This window comes from Hetaerina americana, unplaced genomic scaffold (genome assembly GCF_022747635.1).
Source record: "Hetaerina americana unplaced genomic scaffold, ioHetAmer1.1.p SCAF_1, whole genome shotgun sequence".
NCBI lineage: Eukaryota > Metazoa > Arthropoda > Insecta > Odonata > Calopterygidae > Hetaerina > Hetaerina americana.
The window spans coordinates 32,659,453-32,685,703 of NW_027286069.1; the positions used below are offsets into that span (position 1 = coordinate 32,659,453).

The window sequence follows — 26,251 nt, forward strand, 5'->3', positions numbered from 1 at the left end:
GAGAGTCAAATAAATTATAGAAGCCATAGTATCTCAAGAAAGCATGCCATACAATGACTAAATATAAACAAGGTACGATGATTGAATATTCACATAATATAAAATTCAGCAAAATCTTGATAGAAAAATAGTAAAACTACGTGAAAGAAAATGAAGACAAGTGAGGCGACTGAAATGGTTATATACTATATAGTATACATCTACATAATACCCCTTTACATCTAGTGTCGCCGTTTACAACTCTTGTATCAATAAGTGCACCTTCAACATACCCCATCCAGAATATATATATATATATATATATATATATATATATATATATATATATATATATATATATATATATATATATATATATATATATATATATATATATATATATATATATATATATATATATATATATATATATATATACATATACGAGGGTCATCCGGAAAGTAGTACCCGTTCGTGAAATAAAGACACAAAAGTAAATATTAACAAACATAAAAAATTTTATTTGAAAGAGGATACTTTAAACTACTTCTCAACATAATCTCCAAGCAAATTAAGGCATTTGTCATAACGTGTGACAAGTTTCTGTATTCCTACTGCATAGTCCTTCGCCGCCAGCTCATTGAGATACGCGAGGGACCCATCTTGCACAAATTTTTGCATAATGCAGATGGTGTTTAACAATTTCATGAACAATTGTTCGAGAAACATTGGGAAAATGCTCACAGATGTCATCAATTGTGACGCGCCGATCGTTCCTCACGAATTCGTCAACTGAGCTCACCAGTTGGTCTGTAATGACAGACGGTCTCTCCGAACGCTCATCGTCGTGTGTGTTCCCCCTCCCCATGTTGAAGTTGCGACACCACCGCCGAACAGACGACTCGTCCATTACATTGTCTCCATACACCTCCTTTAATTGGCGATGAATATCACATGGGCGAACGTTTCTTGCATTGAGGAATTTAATCACTGCCCTCACTTCACAACTGGCGGCGTTCTCAATTTTTTTAAACATTGTAAACAATCACAGAAACAACACAGGCAATGCTAGCGTCACGCAACTTGGCTCAGAGAAGGCAGACGAGCCACTGAAGCTATCTGACCTCGTCCAGCGGCTACTCGCGTCGTCAGCACTTCATGCGGCACGAACGGGTACTACTTTCCGGATGACCCTCGTATATATATGCATGCAAAGCACCATCTTCCTTTCTCTTAAACTCCGGTAAAACACCACCTGCTTTCATTTCATCTACCGAATAACGAGCTCTATACAAAGAAAACTTGGGTTTGTAATTCTCAACCGTTGACTCCACAGTACAACCTTTTAAATCAGTGGGCATGACACCAGTTTCCCCAAAATATTTTGCCACTTCAATTGCCGATGTCCCATGAAACGTAAACTGACGTACCTCAGTGTAGACCTGTTTTACATACATATGAAGGTTAGAAATCTTCACTCTCCGATAACTAGAAACCAATGACTTAACCAAACCCCATGCCTCAGCTGCAAAATATGTTTTAGGATTCAATATGTAAAACTGATAATCCCAATTCACAGATTTCTTATAAAAAACAAAATCCTCCTCCAAGTATGTGCATAAATTATTCCTCAAACGTAAAACAGGGGCAGCATACAAGTTACAAGTCTTTATAGCCTTTCGTCGGTGACGAAAAAGCCGCCTCGGATGCCGACGAGGATAGCGTGAAAACTTCAACTTCCTCCGAACATATCTCTTCAAACCTCTCCTCCTTCGGTAGTAATGCCTTCTCCTCAAGCCAGTACGGACTTGTCCCTTCAACATACTGAACACCGTTACGAAGAGCCTCGTCCGTTAAACTATCTGCATTAGATACAAATATTACAATTCCTTTAAAATCAATTCTCCGAGCCAAACCACATTTCACTGAAGCCACGAAAGGCTTCCCCTCCAACAAACGTTTAAGCATACTAGTGCAATGATATTTGCAATCAAATTCTTCAAAAAGAACAACAGAATGATACCCTGGATAAAAATCCTGATAAGCGAACTTCCCAATATCGGGAAGGAAAACGTACTCCATATTATGTGAACCCAACAAATGTTCAACATAAGACGTTTTCCCACAGTTAGAGTCGCCGTACAAATACATTTGCTTCTTCTTATGTTTATCAGATGCAATAGCTGAGTTAAACCATATTGCTACGTCCATGGCCCAGCCAAAATACGAAACGCTAACAGGGCGAAGTTTACACTGATATTTATAACCCATTTTAAACTCAGTAAAATACGATTGCAGAAATTTATACCTTGAATGATGCTCAGTAACAAACGGATGTAAAAAAGAGAACTTTTCAGTAGTAAAAGCCCAATTATACAACCTATAATTAAAATTTAACCGACTTGCACTTACATTTGTTAACAATCCAGTGTCCTCTTTGCTTATATACTTTAACGTTGACCTTGATGATCTACAAGGTTGAATATCCAAAGCTACGCCAGGAAAAAATAATTCTAACACACAGCGCAACTCTGAACAGTCTGTTTTACTCTTAAAATTCAACCAACAATGTATGTGATAACTAAGTCGATCAGAAGTTTCAGAATTTTCTTTAGCAATGCAATAAGAAATGACAAGATCCCTAAAACAGTCAAGTACATCGGCACGGGTCAAACTGGAAGATGGATCACTCAGAGTGCAAAAGAATTGCTGCCCGCCCGTTCGATGGCCTGTGAAAGAATGAAAATATTTCTAAGTGTTTCATTTCCGTACGCGCATGGGTTATTCTAGTGCGCGTACTCCGGAACTCCCCCCCTACCGCCGTCCCAGTTATTATCACCTACAAACAGGAAACCCGTCAACGCCCCATATTATATATATATATAACAATATGTATATATGTATATATATATATATATATATATATATAAATAAATATATATATACATACATACATACATATATATATATATATATATATATATATATATAATATAAATATATATAAATATATATATATATATATATATAAATATAAATATATATAAATATATATATATATATATATATATATATATATATATATATATATATATATATATATATATAACCATATACACAGTATATCAACCCGAAGGTCGGTTTAGTAGGTGATGGTAGAGTTCACCCAGTACTAAGCCCTATTCGGCGTGTGAAATTCACACATTCGGGTACCAGGTCTTCTCAGGAAGACCTGGTACCCGAAAAATCACTTAAGCTTGGGTGGAGCTGCAGGTGCCAGGATGCCTTGCCCGGGAATCGAACCCGGGACCCTCCGGTCTGCAGTCCAACGCTCTACCCACTGGACTACCGCGACAATATATATATATATATATATATGTATATATATATATATATATATGTATATATATATGTATATATATATGTATATATATATAAATACATACATATATATATGTATGTATATATATATATATACATATATAAATATATACATATATGCTGTATGCTTTCGTAGACGTAACACGGAAGTGCCGAATAGTACATTACACAGTAACAAACAATATAGGAACACAAAAAAAGGAACACACGTTATTTCTTGATAAATTCGACGGAATTCTACTCCGTCTTCATCGGAAGATAGAGAAGTAATGACTGCTGGAATAGTAGAGGTGAGGGGTGCGAGAGAAAGGGCATAACGTGTGAGTGTTCCTTTTTTTGTGTTTCTATATCGTGTGCTACTGTATAATGTACTATATATATACGCACACACAACTGAAGAAAATTCAAGATCCATTATTTAATGGTCACCAAAGGAAATGAAGGGCAATAAATACGATTCATTGAAATAAATTACCAAGTATCATGAGTGATCTTTTACACGGGAAAAATAAAGGGGATTTTTTTACGTGCAACCGCTTAAGAGGCTTACACTACTTAACCAATAAGAGTCTTTTAGCTGTAGGCATTCCGTCCATCTATTACATATAGTCAAAACACTCTCCGCTTTCCCGCAACTTTCTTGATTTTTCGCGTTAAACAACCCTCTTTATTCTCGCTGGAACGGTAACATTTACAAATACACAGCTGACCTAAAATTCCGATTTCTACTTACGCACGCATCCTGGTGTTTGTTCCCTAACAGGAGGAGTGAAACTCGATATTGCGAAACGAAACTTCTGGCAACAAATTAGGAGGAGCAATTAAATGAAGCCGCGAGAAGCCGGAAAAGATGGCCCCTTCGTTTTCACTCTGAACTTTGGATCTCTTTCCTTTGAAAAACGCTTGAGAAGTTCAATTCATGCATAAAATTTTGCCCTGAAGAATTTAACGCCAGCCACAAAAAGAACCACCGAGAGCCAAACGAAAATGGATAACTTGGCATTTAAATTGGATGAAATAACTTAGGATTTTATTAATAAGATCATCATCTAAGGCTTCCAATGATTCCTTCACCTATCTTAATTCATTTTATCCATATTGCTAAGGACCATAATTTCACAGCAGTTACTAGCATTTAAAATAACGAAAAACCAGTTTAAACCATGCATAATTTCATTAAAATAGTTTATCTCCTGGAATTGACGCATAATAGGTTATAAAACACTTTGCATCTTGAGCTTTTGACCATCATTAAAAATTTTCCGGATTCGGTTTTGGATTCACCTCAGACTTCGCACTTGACAACAGATTTTTCATATTTGCCCATACGCGAAATAAGAATTCAAGTTTTAATTCGGATATCGCCAGTAAGAGTCTACTATAGGCGCTTCAAGATGCAGAATAGTAGTCTTGAGAGTCACGACTACCATAGATTTCGAGCAGATCCATTCATTTGTTCCGTTATCAGACATCGGGACACACCCATGCGGAGGACGACTTCCTATACTCGTATTAGTGGGTCACGATAACTTTGTAAGGCGAATTTATAATTCAAAGCTAAAAATTAAAAAATTTATCAAAATGCATCAGCTGATAAGAATGATATTCTGGATTGTCACTTCATATCATTCTTACCTTTATAGTGCACATTGCTCCGAGTGAATCGAAATTAAAGAGGACCTGAGAGAGAATTTTTTTCTTCAAAGAGAATTGTACCAACTGCAATATAAATGCAGGAGTTCGAAGTAGAGTTTCTGATAACATTGAATATGTCTTCTTGTTCAAATCATCCATATTTTAAGTGACATTATAGTAATGAATGAATTCTTTCCATGGGCTGTGAAAAATGACAATGCAAAAATATTATCTGTATCTGAATTTGTAGAATACATATTGGCAATTTGAACAGATACTAAAAAAATATTAACTTGACATCGTCTTACAATTTTCGTATTTTGTGGATATTTCAGCATCAGCTTAAAAGTTACTGCGGGGCGTTGATAACGTTTATACAGAAATAAGTAACTGTAAGTACTTTGGCAACTATTCCATTTTTTCGGCCTCATAAAGCTACCAGACAACTGGGGCTAGTGCCGGAAGTTAATGGGCCCTAAGAATAAAAACAATGGAGATTAAGAAAGTGGATGCAAGTGATTGACTATGAATGTAAAGTGGGAGTGAAGGGAAAATAAGAATATATTTTTGATTATTAGCCTATTGTCAAATCGTTTACAATCGAACACCACCTCAACGATCAGATTAACCCTCGTAAAACCATAAGTAAAACGAATGAAACGCTGTACAAGCCAGAATAAAAAATATTCAAGAGTAGATTGCACATCTAACGAAAGAAAAAACTGCATTCCATATGAAATATTTCTGAAATTATTATGGTGTATATTCCGTCGGGAAATGTGAAAAAAATAGTTCCGGTAAAACAAGACGGGCAGTTACTTTGCTTAGTTTCGTTTGCCGTGCAATGACAGACGCCGCCGTGCCTTCCTTACCTTGAATGGCGTCGTAGTAAATTTTATTTCCCTCAATTATCTTTACACCAACAAACCTCTTTTCCCTGTTTTTTCTACAATGACTACTTCGTCTTCTGCGAAATACAAGGGACAGGTTTGCAACAATGGCAATGTCATCATCACGGGCTATCAGTCTTAAGATCAGTTTCATCAGCTCTCCAATCTGTATCAAGTTCCCAGCCAATCTCTTCATTCCTTTAAAGGTCCATGCACTGAAAATTTCCAGCAATCATAGTTCATCCTCGGCCTTCCTCTTTCATTCTCATCTTACATATTTTCTTCAGCTATGGTCTTCATTAGCCATCGTGTCTCAGTATATGTCTGATTAATTTCCACCTTCGCCCAGTAAGTGTATAGGCTTCTCTCTTTAAGTATTTCTTCATTTGATACAATGTCTGTACATTTTATTTTCACCATTCTTTTTAAGTACCGCACATTTCAATCGTCTCTAATCTCCTTCTCTCTACTACTTCAAATATCCTAGTCTTACTATACATCCGTAGAAAGGGAGGCTCAATGTTAACTAATTAATTACAACTCTTAACGAATCGCTTCCATACGCCCATGCCGGCACCACTTGCCGTAAGCAGTCGTTTCTTTGGGTATAAAGCCTTCCTTATGTGCTTTATATCCCTCTTGCTTCTTCCAACACTAGTGATCCTGCTTCCTAATTAGCAACACTCTTCCACTTGTTCCAGTGTGTTTTTCCCTAGCCTTACTTGGAGATTATCTTTTCTCCATCGACTGCGGAGAATTACCTTAGTTTTAATTAATCTTGTTTATCTTGAGGCTGCCCTTTTTCATTCCTTTCTCCATTGTGACTAGTACTCTAGTCCAGTCTTCTTCGTTATCTGCTAGTATGCCATGGAAAAATAGAGAAGCAAAATGCAACAGACATATTCTTTCTCTAAATTCAAACTCGCCTTCGATTGAAGGTTTTCTTCTCCATTCTTCGGTCGACTTTACAAACCTGTAGTTTACCACGGCGAAAAATTGAATTTTTGCCTCCGATTCTTCCTTGTTTTACTCAGCTTTAGATAGCTAAATCTAGACCGTCAAACTTATTACCTTCTGAAACTCTCTTCTAATTGACCTCAATGGAGATGCCTCTCGAGAAAATGAGAGATAAAGAGACACGATGACAACGGAGACCACCAAATTGTGACGAACTTCTGATTCCGGATGGCTTCCATGCTAATGAACGCAATATTTCAAATCATACTTTCCCGGGGCGTGAAGTACCATCAGTTCAATTTCTTAATGTCTGATTCCTGGAACCAAGATTATGAAGAAAGGGCAATCCCGTTAGGATATTAACGGGAGAGCTCACGCCTGAGAAATATACCACATTAAAAAGGTAAATAAAACTTCACCAGGTGGACAATCCGTAGTCATACTGCTCCCATCTGCTTCAACTGATGAAGTGAATTGCCTAACGGTTTATTGGAGTGAGGAATGCGAACTCACCTTCTCTCCAGAAAAATTCTTCAAATATTTTGCGATTAGTCATTAATGCTGGCAGTATTGCATTAAAACGTATATAAGAAATACACGATGGGTGAAGCTCCAAAACATAGCAGATGTTAGTGGAATGAGAGGTGGTGAATGTAGCGTCGGGCTTCGAGTAGCCTTCTTAAGGACACAATCAACTTAAGGACCTCACATCTTGGCCTAAAACACTCTAAGGTCAGCTCAGTCAAATAAACCTTGATTATAGGCTGAGCGAAGAGTACAGAGGGACAAGCCAGTTGTGCAGTCTAAGATCGTGCCTCACACTTGGAAAATTGGGCAACAGATCGGATGGTGTGATAACTATGTGACGACATAAAGCGTCATCGAACTCGAAACCCTCCACTTGGGAAAGTTAATGGAAAAGGACCCTGTTTTTGATAAGGGATGGTACTGCCCGCAGGGGAACTACGCCCTCTCCCTTCAGCAACTTCAGAACAAAGTTTCGGGAAGCATAAATCGTGCAGAACTCACCCGTCGCCTTCCTCCGCGTCTCCGCCATCCTCATCTGCCTCCTCAAGCTCCGAGGAGACCTGTCCTCCTTCTGTGACGCGAACCGACGACCCTTCAACCTCAGGGGTTTCCTCGGGATGCCAGGTCGTCGGCGATGGGGGAGGCGAGGACGCCTCCGGGGCGCTCCGCACCATCCTCCTATTCGAGATCCTCAGCGGCTGCAGCCTCCTCATGGACGACCGCGAGAGGCGGAGCTGCGACTCGGTCGTCGTGGACATGCCCACCGACTCGTCTCCCTCCGCCCGCTCGCCTTCCTCGGGCGGCGGGGCATGGTCCGCGGCTCTACCCGCGTGGTCGCGGCGGTGAGGCAGCGTGGTGGCCGAGGACGTGACGGTGGGGACACGCATGCGCCGTGGGGGTGAAGTTGACGAGTGCCTCCTTTCCGCCCTGCTCCCTTCTGCTCTTCTCAAGCCGTCTGCGTCGTCCTCCCAGACCAACACCGCCACCTCTGCTGTGTCTTCGTCGTCGATGAGCGCGGCGGGGGGAGCGGTCGGCGGGTACTCTCCACGGGGGAACAGGGGATCAGCCGCGGGGCGGTGGGCGACTTGGTCTGAGGACTCGTCCAGTTCCTCGATCCAGCTCCAGTCGGGTTGGTCGTCCAAGTCGCTCGCGGAGTTGGAGGAGGAGCGGCCGTGTCTGTTCCTGCTAGGAGAAAAAAAAGAGGGGGATTAAGACGTCCTCACTCTACTGGCCCAATTAGACGAAGAAGCGGTATTAGTACAGGGCAGAAGTTTATTGAAGTGTTCTCGCGGATGAGGTCATATAGTACCACTCATCTCCTTTTTACAAAGCTAACAGTAGGGGCTCAAATAAGGTCATATGGCACCACTCATCTATATGTGCATCTTGACAATAGCGGTGTTGGAAGCAGGAGTTTTTGACTTTTTGACCCAGACCCCACCCCTAACAAATCCTTAAAAACTCCTTCCCGTTCTATTGGTCCCTAGTATTTGCCATGCACCGACTACAGTGTAAAGTAATCATTTCGATGTGGTTCATCGAAATCTATCACCAAAATTAGTTGGAGATAGTTACTCTAACATAGCATTTGCAGGCCTTTTATATCAAGTTCGTACATTCCGCAGGAACTATTTCCTAAAGGAGATTGAGCGCAGTTCATTTATTATAATGCTGTTCCTCACACCAATAAAATACACTATTCAAATAATTGGGCATCACGGCATCATTCATAACTGCTTATATATGACCCAAAAAATATTTTATTAATCAGAAAATAAAGACTCATTCACATTTTCTAAAGCTATCCTTATTCTTCCACTCGAGCCGTTGAAGTTTTATTGTATCATAAAAAACAATCGACATCTCATGAAATAATATCAAAACACCCAGATTCAAACACGTGACTACATGGATTATAGCCTGCGGCACCTTTCACAAGGTCAACTATACACTCTCAAGTTATCAAATCATTTACTACGCATCGGCAGTGTCAGGGGGCACTCAATATTGTTAGAGCATTAATATAATCCAAAATGCTATCCTCTGTCGACGGAACGGATATCTTTTCCCCCACGAAGACCCAAAAAGGGAAAATTCAAACCGATATAACTGTCATTCCCCTGGAGTTCATCGCAAACCAGGGAAAAATAATTGGAAACCTCCAACATTTTCTCCGTGCCTCGCGAAAGTGGATGGGGTCAAGTGGAAAATCTTCGCATTTAACTTCCGGGCATTACTTTCATAACTTTCGAATGAAAGGACAGGAAATATTGACAAATATCTTTGTGGCAGTATCTGAATTAGTGTTTGGGTATTAAGTAATTCAGCAGGTTTGGCAATTTTATAAATATTACGAAACACATGAATTTACGGTAGAATCGCGAAATGTTCACATGTGCTTGCATTGGAATTTGACGCTGAAAACATTCGAATTACCCTACAAATACCCACCCCTTCACTTCACCCTATCAAGCTTCAATTTTTGATGTACGTGAGGCAAATGACATGAATAACCATCTGCACTTGATGGTGTACATTTTTTAAATTATATAAGTTTTTTGATGGTATTGTTACTACTGGAAACGAATCGTGTCTTGAGTGTCCGAGGAAAACAGCATCAAAATGATGCGATGTGAACGTAAAAAGCTAATAAATGTTGTGCCACATCTTGATGGCTCTAATTGCACTAGTTTATTCCTCCATTGCTGGGCAAAGTGCGTGCACATGCAGACAAGTGAGAACTTTTGTTTCGCAGCATACTTTTCATCAACTTACTTACATCTTACTTACTTACTTACTTACATCAACTTACTTACTTACATTACTATTACTCTCTCATTTAAAATTTTGATATCAATTCAGCCATCTATTAGAAACTGAAGCATAAATAACGATACATTTACAATTGTTAAAGTTTTGGGGCGTCAGGGTGTCTCTGGGCGACAATTTCTCCAGTCATTCTGCTGGCGTCTTAGGGTCAGAAGTGACGATGCGTCAGTAAAATATGAAAAGAATAACTATTCAGGATCCCCGTTTTAGGAACAAGCTCCTCTTTGGGGTGGGAAAAAGAAAAGTAGGGCCTATGAAGAGTGTAGCGATGTCGAAAAAGACGATGCTTCGATTCGAAGGTAAAGGTTTTTATTTCCGCAATGACAAGGTACAAAGTGAAAGAAGAAAATAAACTATGAATTATTGAAAGAAACATAACGGAAACCCAGTTTTAGGAGTAACTCTTCTTCGGGGTGGAATTACAATAAAGGAAGGACGCTACAAAGAGGAAGCGATGGCGGCAAAACAATTTTAGCTGTCAATGCAACAATTTCAGAGCGTAAAAATCATTCGCCTTGACTGGGACTCGAACCCAGATCCCTCAATATCCGGTCGAGTGCTTTAGCCACTTAAGCTACCGAGGCGTCCTCTTAAACTCAGAAATTTTTGGGGCTTTTAAAGGAACTAGATGTTATGACGAAATACCGTACATACAATGTCACATGTATTCGTAGTCGTGCGCGAGGCGCGGTTCGAGTCCCAGTCAAGGCGAATGATTTTTACGCTCTGAAATTGTTGCATTGAAATGCACATTAGCGGATGACTCCGTTAAAAAAGTTACTGTTGCGGCATCTCCCGCAGTTTCTTTGGAATTTTAGCTGTCTTATATAGGAGACTGGGAACCCTATGTTGGCTCTGATCGAGTTGGTCAATCTTGGCATCTGGGTATCAATCTGAATACCCCCATCCAGCTCAATAGCCAGGGTACATCCGTCCTCTCGGTTGTCGGGGTTTTTGGTTATTTCTATCGCCTCTCGGATTAGCCTTGGGTAGAAGCGGTTCTCACAGCAAATAACTTGCGGCTGCTGCTGGTTGGTTTCTCCAGAATGCATGCCTTCGAGTAATTAGTTAGTCGAATCTCTGGATGACGTAATCCTTTTGCGAAAAATTTTCACTCTTCATTCTCGTTTTCAGGGTAAACGGCACATTTCAGTAGACTTTTTAAATGTCAAGTTTAATTTTACTAGGGTCCTTCGAGGATAAAATTAAGAAATTACGTCAGAGAGACCCATTCCATTGCATCGCAAGTCCCCTTGATTAGAATAAGAGCAAATATTTAACCTATGAAATCTATTGGTGGAGAAATTATTTTTCGAAAATTCACAAATTATCTGCTCCATCATGCGTTCGTTACCAATGGAATGAGTTCCTAGGATAAAAGAAATATGAACCGGTAAGCCTTGTTGAATGAGCACCTCATGAATTGTTTTTAGTGATGTCGAACTTATGGAAAATCTTCAAATGATTACTCTAAACGTTGGATTGTGCCCTTAATTCTTCGAAAATTACATGAAGAACGAAAACAGAATAGTGATTTTTTCTTATCGCATTCACACTGTGAACAAAGCCACTGAAGCGAGGTTTTCTGTGGCGCGTGGGACGTAAGACACTTGGCTGTGTAACCAATAAACGCCGACGAAAATAGCCTTGATTGCAAAGAGGGGAGTCGCAGATGTTGGTGGCCCCGAGCAGACGAGTCATCAATGACTCGTCTGGCCCACTCTGTAATCCATGCATCCGGATTCAGGTTTGGAAGGGATTTTCGAGGCGTTTGGTACCCACTAGCATGTACGCGTGGCAATAAATTGTTCGATATAATGACACTAATGACTCAGGTATGTTTTCAATTTATGGGTTGAGTCAAACTTATGAACTTACTATTATTTTTATCTGGTAGAGAGCAATTTTGATAAATCATAGGTCTGAGTAGGCGAAGTTACGATTAAAGTGATTGAATTGCAACTGAAATAAAATTATGCATAATTGAAAATAGTGAGCACAGAAACATTGTTTCAAATTACAACTAAAAATATATACAGTATATTGGGAATTAACATAGGTCAGCATGAAATAGAAGTCTTTCGCTTTCATTAATAATTCGATGAAATTACATTTTACAACCAATTAATCTCCAAAGAAATAAGAAATTAAGATTTTTCACTCGCTAAAGAAATGAAAAAATTGTTTTGGTTACTGTAATTGACCTGTTTTTATTTCCTCAGACATAACGAACGAAACAACTTGTCTAGCAAAGGCCTGGGCTAGAATTAAAAGCAGAATTTCATTCGTTCTACAGTCGGAAACTACTCGTACATATGTCAATGTACCAACTACTCGTTCCCACGACAAGCCATGAGAGAAACAAAAAAAATCATCGAATGTGAAAGTTATTGCTCAACATGATAAGCACAATGTGTATATGTGTAGTGACAATGAACTACTTATTGTGTAATTTTCTAGTGCAATTATATTCACTACGCGCATTGTGTAGACTCAGTTACCTTGGAAAAAGATTGATACGTTATTGAAGTCATAGTTTCATGCTTATGACAAACATTGACTCTCGGACTGAAGTGAAACTGAAGTTACATAACATTTCGATAAATTGGAATAAGTAAGGGAGTATACGTGACTGTTTACGATAGCGAGAATAATTGCTTGGAATACTTGAAGTCAAAAACGAAGCGCTAGTGTTGACAAACAGTCGGGCGGGCAAAATTTATGGTGAGAACCTCGGAATAAATAGAGTAATAGTAATATTACCTCATTTGGCGTTCCAAGGACAACAAACCTTTTGCAAAAATTTTCACGTAGATTCAACTAGAGGATGTAGTCTTCTGAAGTCATTCAGGTCTTTTCTTCTTCTTTCGTATTCTGAACCTTTCAGTTTGATGCTTCATTCGTTTTTGTTCGCTTGGAGTCCCTTTTTCCTTTCCTCCCAGTATCGCTTAATCTTATCCCTCTCACCTTCTGTCTCTCGTCCTATGTCATTACTGTCTTCTTCATCTTTGTCTCCTTTAGTCTATTTGTCCAACTGAGGTCATTCACCACCTTTTGCTCCCATCGAGGACCCGTGTCTCCGTTATTACTGCTTCTTTTAGGTATTTCCTCACTCCTTTAATATTTTTGACTGCAGTCTTCAATCCCACCACATAGTGAAAGATCTCTTCATGAGTCTGCAAGTCTCCATTCTCTTCTGATGTCCATAGAATTCTAGCCTCCTTTTGCGCAAGGTCTGTGAATATCTCATCCCTCCGGTGATATAACTATTACTAGCCTTCATTCAAGGTACGAGGGTCATCCGGAAAGTAGTACCCGTTCGTGCCGCATGAAGTGCTGACGACGCGAGTAGCCGCTGGACGAGGTCAGATAGCTTCAGTGGCTTGTCTGCCTTCTCTGAGCCAAGTTGCGTGACGCTAGCATTGCCTGTGTTGTTTCTGTGATTGTTTACAATGTTTAAAAAAATTGAGAACGCCGCCAGTTGTGAAGTGAGGGCAGTGATTAAATTCCTCAATGCAAGAAACGTTCGCCCATGTGATATTCATCGCCAATTAAAGGAGGTGTATGGAGACAATGTAATGGACGAGTCGTCTGTTCGGCGGTGGTGTCGCAACTTCAACATGGGGAGGGGGAACACACACGACGATGAGCGTTCGGGGAGACCGTCTGTCATTACAGACCAACTGGTGAGCTCAGTTGACGAATTCGTGAGGAACGATCGGCGCGTCACAATTGATGACATCTGTGAGCATTTTCCCAATGTTTCTCGAACAATTGTTCATGAAATTGTTAAACACCATCTGCATTATGCAAAAATTTGTGCAAGATGGGTCCCTCGCGTATCTCAATGAGCTGGCGGCGAAGGACTATGCAGCAGGAATACAGAAACTTGTCACACGTTATGACAAATGCCTTAATTTGCTTGGAGATTATGTTGAGAAGTAGTTTAAAGTATCCTCTTTCAAATAAAATTTTTTATGTTTGTTAATATTTACTTTTGTGTCTTTATTTCACGAACGGGTACTACTTTCCGGATGACCCTCGTATTATACCTATTTAATTGTAGGTTTTGGACGGTCACTAACGACTATTCACTTCTGTCGAGAAAACTTCCTCTTTATTCTCCTTTCATTATTTTTTCCTCCATTTCTTTGTAAGTTCCGCCTGCCTTCATGCTTGCTAAAAACGCTACATCTTCCTTCCTCTGGCCCTCTTACCCAAAGTTGTACGTTAGAGGTTCTCTCCTAGTAGTAGCAGTAGTTTTTACGGGAGGCAACCAACCGAAAAATTACAAACAAATTAATCTTGGTTCATGTGTGGGTATCTCCACAGGCCTTACCCGGAAATCAACCCGGGAACCTACGAGAGTTTTATCCGGTTTTCACGCCATTGGATCTCGATGGGTTGGGGCATTCATATAAAGTCCGAGAAATACGGCTGTAGACGGAGCAAGCTATAGGGCTAGGCTAAAACGCCCACCCACCCGCACACGTCGACTAGTTAACCTTCGTATGTTCACTCCAATTGCCTAGATACGTATGCTCCCCATTCATCTTCTCCCTGGAGTTAGCAAGCCGTAGTTGAAAGTCCAGTGGGTAGATTGTTTGAGTTGCTGATTGAACACCCGTAATCGAATCCGGGTGCCGCCTCTGGGCGCCCTTAGTTTCACCCAAGAAGCGTGATTTTTCAAGCATCAAATACTCTTAGGATCTCACAGGATACAAAGGGAAAGGAATTATCCCCCACCCCTATTACCTTGAATTGTGATTGATTTGTAAATTTAAATCGTCTCTTTTCTCAGCCTTCCTATTCATGCCTGCATATGATGGTTTTCTACACACTTACTCATTTAAAAAAATTAAACTTTCAAGTCTTAATATATGGCCAATCGCTTCTGATTTTCTCGTTACAGTGAATCCCCGTGATGTCCTCTCCTCCCCTAATCTTTACGGCACCTTTTGTTTTGTAGCTCTATACACCTCACTTTTCCAATGCATAGCGGTGGGCAAATGAATGCCTGTCGGTGTGACTCATTTCCTAGCGCGACGAAATGGGTGCATTAGGTCGCTCGGCGCACTTTCATTTTCCCGAGTTCCAACTTACGGTGTGTACTCAGTGCATGCGTGTTTGAGAGCGCCCTCAATCATTCGCATTAGGAAACCGCAGCAAAAACACTCTTAAGAACAATTAGCTCGCACACGCAGGGAGCTCTTCCCAGGTGAACTGATCAACTGGGCGTGGGGGGATGGGGGGAGGGGGAAGAGCTGGCTTTGGCCGTGGCATTTTGATGCCGCGGGAGTTGAAGATGAGAGATAGATGACACAAGAAGCGTTTTTTTACGGATACAGGAGGCAAAACGGCCGCGTAGAAGCACTCGAATTGCTCCCTCCCCAGGTGCTTTCAGTGATGCTTTAAAATAACCCCCGACTCCAAATATAGTGCCGGAAATTATAGAATCATTCCCCACCAGTATCACTCTTAACGGACAGCGGAAGCTATCAGAGATAGCCATCGAAATTTCAAAACTAGAGAGCATAACGGTGTCTTTCTTCGAAATTCCCTGAAATGATGACATTAGAGCTTCCCACGTAAAAGCGAAATTTCCAATCATAGCACGAAGTAGTCGGTAATATCATTGCCAACTGAATGTCTCTAAATCAGCACTTTAAGGTGTTAAAATCCACAAGTAGTTGAAATATGAATTTTGATTCGCCATCAAGACACTCAACTTCGATACTTTTTGTGCCAAAATTTACCGGTATTAGGAGAGATATTAATATTATTTTAAACTGATATATTTTGACTGAAAAACAATGTGAAAACTAGAATTTATCTAAAGTTCATTTGGGAAATATGGCTACGCAAAGTATTTTGTCAAAAAAATCTCCGAAGGAATATTTCCAGCGAGGCGTTTCTTGGAACAAAAAGAGTGAAACCCAGAATACCGATTTCAAGATTGTATGGGTGTTTAGATCACCACGACCAACGCCATTTAAAAATGAGAGCAGCTTACTTATCGTTGATTAGACTCATGACCTTGTGTCAGGGTTCTATTTTCATAGGAGAAAAGGGTTCTCAGAACATGGTGAACCGCATGAGAAAAGTCTTCTCCCCATGGTAAACTTATTCATGAATTAAAGGTCGGGGTACAAACAAGGGCGCAATAAATTGGGTTGAAGACTTTCTTTCAGAGCGGGAACAGAGGGTAGTCCTCGACGACGCTAGTTCCGACAGCGTACGAGTCACCTCGGAGGTACCTCAGGGAAGCGTAATCGGCCCGTTGCTATTCTTGATTTTTGTAAACGATTTGAACCGCGCAGTGAAAAGTAAGATTAGAATGCTCGCGGATGACACGGTGATTTATCGGGAGATATCTGGGAATGAGGATAGGGAAGCTAGCCCATATAACTACCATCTATAAAGGCGTCGATAGGGATTAAACAACCAATTACCGACCTATTTCCTTAACATCGATCTCTCGTAAAATATTGGAAAACATTATTGTCACTAACATTATGAGATTTATTGATAGTAGGAAAATACTTACCCAGAACCAGCATGGACTTAGGAAAAGCAGATCTTGCGAAACACAACTAGATCTTTTCATTCACGATATACTTAGATCGGGAGAAAATAGCACCCAAGTCGATGCAGTATTCCTAAATTTCAAAAAAGCCTTCGATAAAGTCCCACACAATAAACTGTTACACAAACTTAAAGTCTATGGAATCAATGAGAAAATTGTTAGTTGGATTAGAGACTCCTTAAATCAAATCGCAAACAAATAGTAGTCATCGATGGTTTGTGCTCAACGGAAAGATATGTAACTTCGAGAAATGTAATAGGGACTCTTCTGTTCTTGATATACATCAATGACTTAAGCAAACATATTAGTATGAATCTGAGGTTGTGCTGAAATAAGGAGCCAACTAGATCGCGAGCTACGCTCTGGAGACTTAGATACAATCTCGGAATGGTGTAAGAAATGAGGATCAATGCTTAATATAGACAAATGTGCAGTTTTGAAATTTTGGAAAAAAGGAAGTGGCGAAGAGGACATAAACTACGAAATAGAGAGTTCAGTACTGACTACGACCAATCAAGTTAAATACGAGGGTCATCCGGAAAGTAGTACCCGTTCGTGCCGCATGAAGTGCTGACGACGCGAGTAGCCGCTGGACGAGGTCAGATAGCTTCAGTGGCTTGTCTGCCTTCTCTGAGCCAAGTTGCGTGACGCTAGCATTGCCTGTGTTGTTTCTGTGATTGTTTACAATGTTTAAAAATATTGAGAACGCCGCCAGTTGTGAAGTGAGGGCAGTGATTAAATTCCTCAATGCAAGAAACGTTCGCCCATGTGATATTCATCGCCAATTAAAGGAGGTGTATGGAGACAATGTAATGGACGAGTCGTCTGTTCGGCGGTGGTGTCGCAACTTCAACATGGGGAGGGGGAACACACACGACGATGAGCGTTCGGAGAGACCGTCTGTCATTACAGACCAACTGGTGAGCTCAGTTGACGAATTCGTGAGGAACGATCGGCGCGTCACAATTGATGACATCTGTGAGCATTTTCCCAATGTTTCTCGAACAATTGTTCATGAAATTGTTAAACACCATCTGCATTATGCAAAAATTTGTGCAAGATGGGTCCCTCGCGTATCTCAATGAGCTGGCGGCGAAGGACTATGCAGCAGGAATACAGAAACTTGTCACACGTTATGACAAATGCCTTAATTTGCTTGGAGATTATGTTGAGAAGTAGTTTAAAGTATCCTCTTTCAAATAAAATTTTTTATGTTTGTTAATATTTACTTTTGTGTCTTTATTTCACGAACGGGTACTACTTTCCGGATGACCCTCGTATGTAGGGGTTGTTCTAACACCTCGCCTTTCATGGGGAGCACATATCAGGACAATATACAGATCCGCTTTAAAGAAACTCGGCTTCATAAAACGGGTGGTGGGGCAGTGTAAAGAAAAAGTTGAAGAGAGGTGTTATTTTGCTCTAGTTAGACCTCATTTGGAATATGCCGCAAGTATTTGGGATCCTTAGGAGAAAATTTGGCAAAAAGAATTAGATAAAGTCCAGAGAAAATCCGCCAGATTTATTAAGAATTGTTATGATAAGGACACAAATGTGACAGATCTCTTAGGGGATTTAGGCTGGGAGCCTCTTGAAGTACGAAGACAACATGTGAGACTTAGGTTTTTAGAACGGTTCAGAACAAACGAGTTTAACGATGACATTAAAGGAGTTATAATGGGCCCACACTACTTAGGTAGATCAGACCACAAAGATAAAATAAGGAAGATAGATTTCAGTACAGATAGATACAAATACTCATTCTTTCCCCGAACAATCAAAAATCATAACAGTAAGAAAAAGTCACTTTAGAAATATTAAAAACATTGAATTTACAAGTCGGAACAAAATTAAACATTGCAAAGATATTAGGTATATTTGTAGGTGCATGTGTATGTTAGTTGGTTGTTTGAGTGTGTGCATGTGTGTGGGGTGTAAGTGCTCTAGCATGAATTTATACCATGTTTTGTTAGTGGATGGTATAAATTTGTGGCTTTTGCATGCGGTTTGGTTCTTGCTTAATTACGGGTGGTGTCCTAACACCCCCCGCCACACGCCCTTACGGCGGCTTGTGGGGTATTAAGTAGATGTAGGTGTAGGTGTAGATGAGGATCGTTTTATTCTAGGACAGGATCTAGAGTGTATTACTAGTATTATACTAGTGTATCTAGGGTGTTCAAAATGAGGATTATCATTAAATCTTAAAAAATTTTCGGTGCTAAATTTCTTTGAAAGATCAACGGGATTTGTTTATAGATTAGCTGGAGTTGACCTAGAAGTAGTTGATATGGTAAAATACTAGGTATTACATTCACTAAAGACTTAACTTGGGGGACCCACATACGTAAAGTCTGCGGACAACCATATAAAAAAATTAGGATTTATTTGACGCATTGTCGGCAGAAGCAACTCCAAGGTCAAGGAACGTTGTTACCAAGCTCTTGTAAGGCCTCATTTAGAATTTGCATATAGCGTATGGGTTCCGAGTGAAGAAGGCCTCATTCGGGAAATTGAGAAAGTTCACCGCCGGGCAGCTTGTTTTGTTAAAACTTTAACGATAAAACGAAAAGCGTCACTGAAATGCTAATGGAGTTAGGATGGGAATCATCAGAAAAAAGCCGATTCAATTCAAGGTTGAAATTACTACATAAATTCAGATCCGCATGTTTCAGCACCAAGGTCTCGCAAATTATTCGCACTCCAACAAGCATTAGTCGCTTGGATCATGATATAAATCGGGCAATAGATGCAAGAACTAGCAGAATCGAGGACTCCTTCTTTCCACGGACAATACGGGATAGCAACTGCATGACCGCATTTGAGTGCCATTAAGTGGTGTGGTGCTCTTAACAGTATTACTTGCTCTGCTTTGTCTGTTTTTGGTTACCCCTTCCATCCCTCGTCCCTATCCGTGGGGGGGAGGGGCTCCCGCTACCTACAGCGTTGGGTCACATTCCCTACCTGGGTCCATGGGAAGGAGAGCGTTTTATGTCGCATGTTCATGTGGTGGTGGAGTTTCGCATTTTTGCTTTCATATCCTGGCTTGCGCGTTGTTGGATGAATTCCACACTGCATCCAGGGGTGCAGTTGTTTGTTGGATGATAGTGTATGTGTTTGCATGCGCGTTGGATGAAGGGATTTTTCTATGAGTGTTTACGCCACTGTGGGTATAGTTTTGCAAGTAGGTGTTGATTTTTCATGTGTTATTGTTCCTTTTTACGGGTGGTGACCAAACACCCCCCACCACACGCCCTTGCGGCGGCTTGCGGGGAACATGCATAGGTAGAAAGGAGATTAATCTCTAATTTATTGAGAGAAATATCATGGTGGAGAAATCATTCGCCGAGATCGGGGTTCGAACTCGGACCCCTCGATTTACTTGATTTAACTACAGTTAAGCACTGAGTGTGTCAATCGAGGGTTTGGTCCAAAATCTGGCAAACGATTTCCATGCTGTGAGATTTTCCAAGTCAGTGCACACCAGAGGGCGACTCCATTAAAACTACTTATTGTCGCGGTATTTTCTGAGCAGTTACCACTTATTCATACATTTTTGCCATTAAAATATTCGCGGATTGGCATAGTGATATGATGAAATGCTATATTAGTTGTTAATATTTTTAAGAGATTGTTTTGGCGATCCTTATGAAGTAATGATGAAGATTTGGGTTCTATCATTTCACGATTTGGTTCTGTTCAAGGACAGACCACGCCTTGAAATTTCCAAGATCCTTTCGGGACAGCCTCCACCGGTGGAGAGCCTTCGTCCATGGCCGACAAGAAAGGGTTTCGGCAGGTCCGAAGGAAGTCCGGAAGGAAGGGCGGCGGAGTGGCAGAGGGAGGGTGGGGGGAAGAGAGAGATAGGTAGGAAGGTAGCGGCTCAGTTAGCGTCATCGGCCACCGTAACGGATACGAGCGAGGAAGACCCAGCCGTCTGTACTAACAACACGCACCAGGATCCGAAAAACCTCATCTCCCTCCGGTAACCAAGTAACCATCCCATTCACCCAACCGCCATATCTCTTCCCTCGGGGCTTGAGTTACTGACCGGATGTGTTTGAACCCAAATTCGAGGCACAGCCGGCGGAAACTACAGGCAAATGTGGAGAAAATATCCCATTATATCCCATCTTTGTTCGCCGCAGTGAGCAGCTTGCATCTAGCGACAAATTGGTGGTCGTGGGCTTTCGGTGTTTCAAATGTAGCGGAAACTTTTTTTTCTGGGGAAGTCCCCGAAACAGGAGTTCACTCGCTGACAAGAAGCCAGCGCGATCATTCCTGGTTGTCTGTTTGTCATAAGGTTGGAACATTCGGTAAAAGGTTTTGTCTAATTGTATATATTTTAATACAGACTACGAGCAGTAACAAACAGAGTTATTCTTGTTTTGTGGGAGGGTTTAATAAAATATCAATGAAAGCTCTGAAAGATTATTTTTAACTACCATTCCCGTGTTTAATTACTACATGGCTGGGTACGTTATTCACGACATTCCTTAGAAATCAATTTGGGTGTCTTCAATTTAATCTTCATCTGCAGGAGACAGCGTCCTCGTAAGTGATAGAAATGTGTACCGAAGAAAACTTTGGCCTTGGCTGGGATAAAAGTATTTCTGGGCGAAAATCACGTTCAAATTTTTGGGCGTGGTTTCGTTTAAATGATGTTTCAAAATTTATTCTATCATATTGCTCCAAATTTTTATAGCCAAGCTATTTTATTACATTTACTTCGTCTTACCTTCTATATAAAATACTGATCCCTCTCCCGAGCTTTATTTTGCTCACTGTATCAAACTCTTTAGCATAATCAAACGAACTAAACAAAAATTAATTTTTTTTAAATATCACGAATGGATCTTGAATACTCCATATATAAAGAAAAAATAAATTGATCTAAGCGTTTTATTGGGAACTCGTCAAAGTTTATTAATCCAAGGATTCGTTTGTAATAGCGTCCAAGCTATCCTATTCTCCATTTTTTCATAGTTTCTCAAGCTTTTTCTTTCATCACTTGCTCATCGTAAGTCATTGCTGACTTTCCTCTGTAGTTCTTCCTTTCGTCGTTCCTTTCATCACAGTCTTAAGTAAACTACTCGGCCTCAGAATGTTCCCAATTAATTTTTCTCTTCTTCGTGGAACCGGCCTCTCGTCAAAGGACATTGTCATTAGGCACCCGGTCCATCCATTTAATTCCCATCATTCTTACATGAAACCACATTCGCCTCACTCCTAGTTCTTTCTTAATATATTACTGCGCTCTTGCAGATATTCTGGGTGATAAATAATAAATTTTAGAAAATACCCAACAATTATAACACCATGTGTGTCATGATAACTGAATTTTCTCACCGAAAACGTTGGTCGCGAATGAGTCAGTGTACAAAGGTAAATCTGCTTGGACTAAATTATATCTATTCCACAACATGGTTTCAACAAAACATTGGCATCATCAGGTGTAACTGTCAAATTTTACACATTAGTGAGGGGTGACAGCATTTTTGTCGACAATCCCTCACCCGTCTCAAACAAACCTATCTAATGAAGGACGCAGAAATTATTATGCTTTGTAAAAACTGGGTGGTGAAATAAAAAGATTTTGGTGGAAAAGAATACGAAGTCATTTTCAACCAATATCCTTAATATCCACGGCACATGGGTAACGGATAAGTCGATCTTTTCGATTGCAAATACTCTCGGTTCCACTGTTGTCTCAAGGTCGCGATAATGGGCGGCTAGGCACAAAACTAACCTTTCACGGATCAACCAATCTTTACACCCCGCGAAGGAAAGTTTGTTTTTAAATGTGCACAGATAACCGCTCTTAAATGAAATGCTTCCTGGACCATAAAAAAACTATTTCGTCCATTTGTCGAACTTCTTCTGTTTTCTTATCCTTTTTCTGAATATCATACTAAAACAGCTCCAGAGCACGCTCTACCATCTATTATGAAAAAATAAGATGGAATTCTGCTGAATATGACATGAAATATTTGAACGTGGATGCCAAGATTGCCTGTAATACTACACAATTATGCCCATGATAACGGAAAACACTGACAGTGACAAGTGATCGAAATTCTTCACATGATTGCTCAAGCGACCTTCACTATTTATATGGATAATATACGTGTATAGCAAATTATGTACGTCGTAGTTTAGTTCCGACTGTAGGTTTTCTTTGGGGCGTGGCTTAGAAATGTAGCAAGGTCCAGTTTGTCCATTCAAAAACTAACTTAAACAGTTAGCATCCAATTAATAATTATATGCAGATTTATTACGTGCCGTTTGAAGTGAAAATACATCCACACCAAACAATTATTTTAAAAAATACAGGAAAAATAGTGCAAAATTATTTTTTAAATTGCTATACTTGACCATTATCTACAATATTTGAGACAAAGAAATTGATAAAAGTACGAGGCATTCAAATGTACCATCACTATATTTACGGCTTTAAATGATAATAACCTGCATAGTGAACAATAGAGCTATGTCTTATTTCAACCCTCTTATTACATACAGGTGATTAGCTGACGATACATCTTTACAACATTGTCTCTCTACTTCAACTTAATCATTACATAATCCTTACTTCAGTTTAGAATAATTTCGTGCCAATGCTACAGCTCATTAAACCACTATTCCTATCGTGGCAAGTTAAACCCACAACATTAGGGCAAACAAGTCGAAAGTTTTTTTCCTAAAACTGAATTTGATTTGCATGGCTGCATCCTTTAATGGCGTCGTTATCCCAAAAGTCCCGTCCCGTTTATACGGTATGTATACTATATACAGTTACTACCTTAACGCCCCGAGATCACGAGCATTGACATTCACGCATCCGAGATTTAAAGGATAGCCGTTGAAAACTTTTAATTTTCCTCCTAGTATCATTGCTCTACTTTAATGTCCATCCCCCCCACCTTGCGCATCAACTCACAAACAGCCAAGGGGACACGAATCAGCATCAGAACTTATAAGTTAGTTAATACGTAATAGTTTCTCGGTAAATGGCAAAAACAGCACATCCAAAGCAGTGAATGATATATTGCAGAAAATAAATCTGGTTATCTATTGGTACAGTCTCGTAGTGAAAATGAAATTAATTTCAATTCACTTGGATTCGAAATCAGATCTAGTCACTGGCTGGCTAATGGATAAATACACTACTTTGAATAGACAGTGACCCATTCATGCAAAAGGTTCAACCAAAATCTCTCTTGAGTTGTTACTCTCACTGGGTGCAGATGTGTGACTGGTACCGGAGATAGCACCGTTGTAGAGAAGGCATCATCCCTTTACCCGTCGCAAATCGTGAGTGGGTGGCGTACAACTTCTTCAATTTTGCAAGCCATGCCAACGTCGCAAGTTTCATCAAGTATACTAAGGTGCGTTCAAGTTATGAAGTCACCCTATATTTTCTCGGGACTAGGAGTAGATAGAACTATAAATTATGCCTAAAATACTCGGGTACTCTTTATAAAAACAAAACATAGATGGCTTTACTGCACAGTGCCCATGGTTTGTATGGCTGCCGACACCCCGAGAAGCGTTTTCAATACATAACAATGACGTTCCGGTGTACAAGAACAGCGTGTAATCATCCATTTTCTCCGCTCGCGAGTCAAAAAACCCATCAAAATTCATCGTAAATTGAGTGAGAAAAGCGGCGATGATGCTATGAATGTGAAAAAAGTGCGTTCGTGGGTGCAACAGCTCAAACAAGAGCGAAAGTCGTGTGATAATGAACCGAAGAAGCCTCGGTCACGGACAATCAGCAATTTTCCGGTGGACAAAGCGGACCCCCACAGAAAGGGTTCTCAGCGGCCAAGGAATCATAGCGTCGATGTTGTAAAAATATTTTGGTCCACAGGAATATTTTGCTTAGTAGTAAAATAAGTTAATAAACTAAATGGTGTAACTAATTTGACAGAAAAATATTAGGACCTGAACGCTCCTCGTAAAAAATCACACGAGAGGCCGCTGAATCTGGCCAATTAGTAACGAAATCCCATCGGGACATTTGGACGTAATTATGGTGCGTTTTCCGAAGAAAATCTTTTCGGCGATTGTGTAAGGATCACGTTGTCAATCCAACTTATTATAATCGACGAAGGATTGTTTACCTCTAAAGATAGTTAGATGCCTTCCAGAGAACTGTATTGAAATGTTGCCGACAGTTACGCGATACCACTCCACTATAGTTAATTCTTAGTAATTCAAATTTTCCCCCACAAATCGGGAAAAAAAGAAAAATCCAAAATGGATGGTGTCGGACACTGAACACAAAATTAATAGCTGACAAGAAAAATGTATTTTTTTTCGTTTTTATCAATTCGCATTCAATCCAGTGAGGTGGCTGGCCCGTCATCTTGGAAATGAAATATGTCGGAGTTTTCCGAGGGCACTTCAGTGAAAAAAATTCTGAGAGAAAGTTTCAAAATTATTCTCGGCTACTTTTACGACAAACTCGATACGTTGAGATCTCAATGAGAACACAATGTCGACGCAGCATAGCCATTTTCACAAGGTTCTTTTTCAAGGTCCAAACCGGAGTCTCTTATATTGGAATGTGGAATATGAACTCACTTTTGAAGTTGGAATTACCGGAAATCTGCGAAATGATCGCCTGTGCAGACGACACTGCAGTAATAATACCAACAAACACGATGGAATAGAAAGAAAACCTCATGGCTTGATTGAACAATGGAGTTAAGGTATTAAATATATGTATATTTCCGTCCCAAAGGCCAAATGTATGAACACGTCCAATAACCGTGACGTTAACCTGAGATTTAACTGCTTGTATTCAAAATTGGTAAAGAGAATCTAACAATTCCAAAATTCCAACCCGATGTCGGACGAAAAACCTTTTATTAACATCATTATAATTTTACGACAGAAAAGGTAAGTATACTAATTTTTTATCAATTAGAAACCTGCAGATATCATTTCAAAGCATTACCTGTCATATTTATCTTAAGCCGATTTTTTGTCAAAATAAGAAATATGCTGTGCAAATTTCTATCGTATTGCAAGGGTGATTAGGAATTAAATGAAACGCAACGCCATTTCCTTTGCTCAGTGCATATGGATACTGAACTAGATAGAGGTATTGATGCTTTCTACGATGACAGAGAGTGTAAACATAATAAAAAATGAATATTTACAAGTAATAGGAAATCAGAAAAGTTTAATCAGCCATTAAATCAATCACCTACCATACTACATTTTGGTTTGATGGATGAAGGTAGGGCTCACCGAGTACTAAGCCCAAGGGCGATTGAAATTCAAATAACAGGATAGGGGGGCAGTTGATTTCCCTGTGCCACCCATAGTTTCTCAGGAAGTTCTGGCAATGTCACATAATTTGGGTGAAGCTTTGGGTACCCAGAGGCGTCTCCGGAAATCAAACCCGGGTCCTCAGGTCAGTAGTCCAACGCTCTACCCACTAGACTATCTCATCCCC

The 26,251-nt window shown here is 40.1% G+C and overlaps 1 protein-coding gene across 2 annotated transcripts in view; it reads right to left on the reverse strand.

The window, feature by feature from the left end:
- The window catches only part of bdg (sodium-dependent transporter bedraggled), a 127,087-nt gene that overhangs the window by 25,927 nt on the left and 74,909 nt on the right, over positions 1-26,251 (reverse strand). The window contains exon 3 of one of the 2 annotated variants that reach the window (XM_071587950.1): positions 7,872-8,552. In XM_071587950.1, the coding sequence (XP_071444051.1) occupies positions 7,872-8,552 (681 nt within the window). Of the gene's footprint in view, positions 1-7,871; positions 8,556-26,251 lie in introns of both variants that reach the window. The other variant, XM_071587942.1, reaches the window with a different exon arrangement.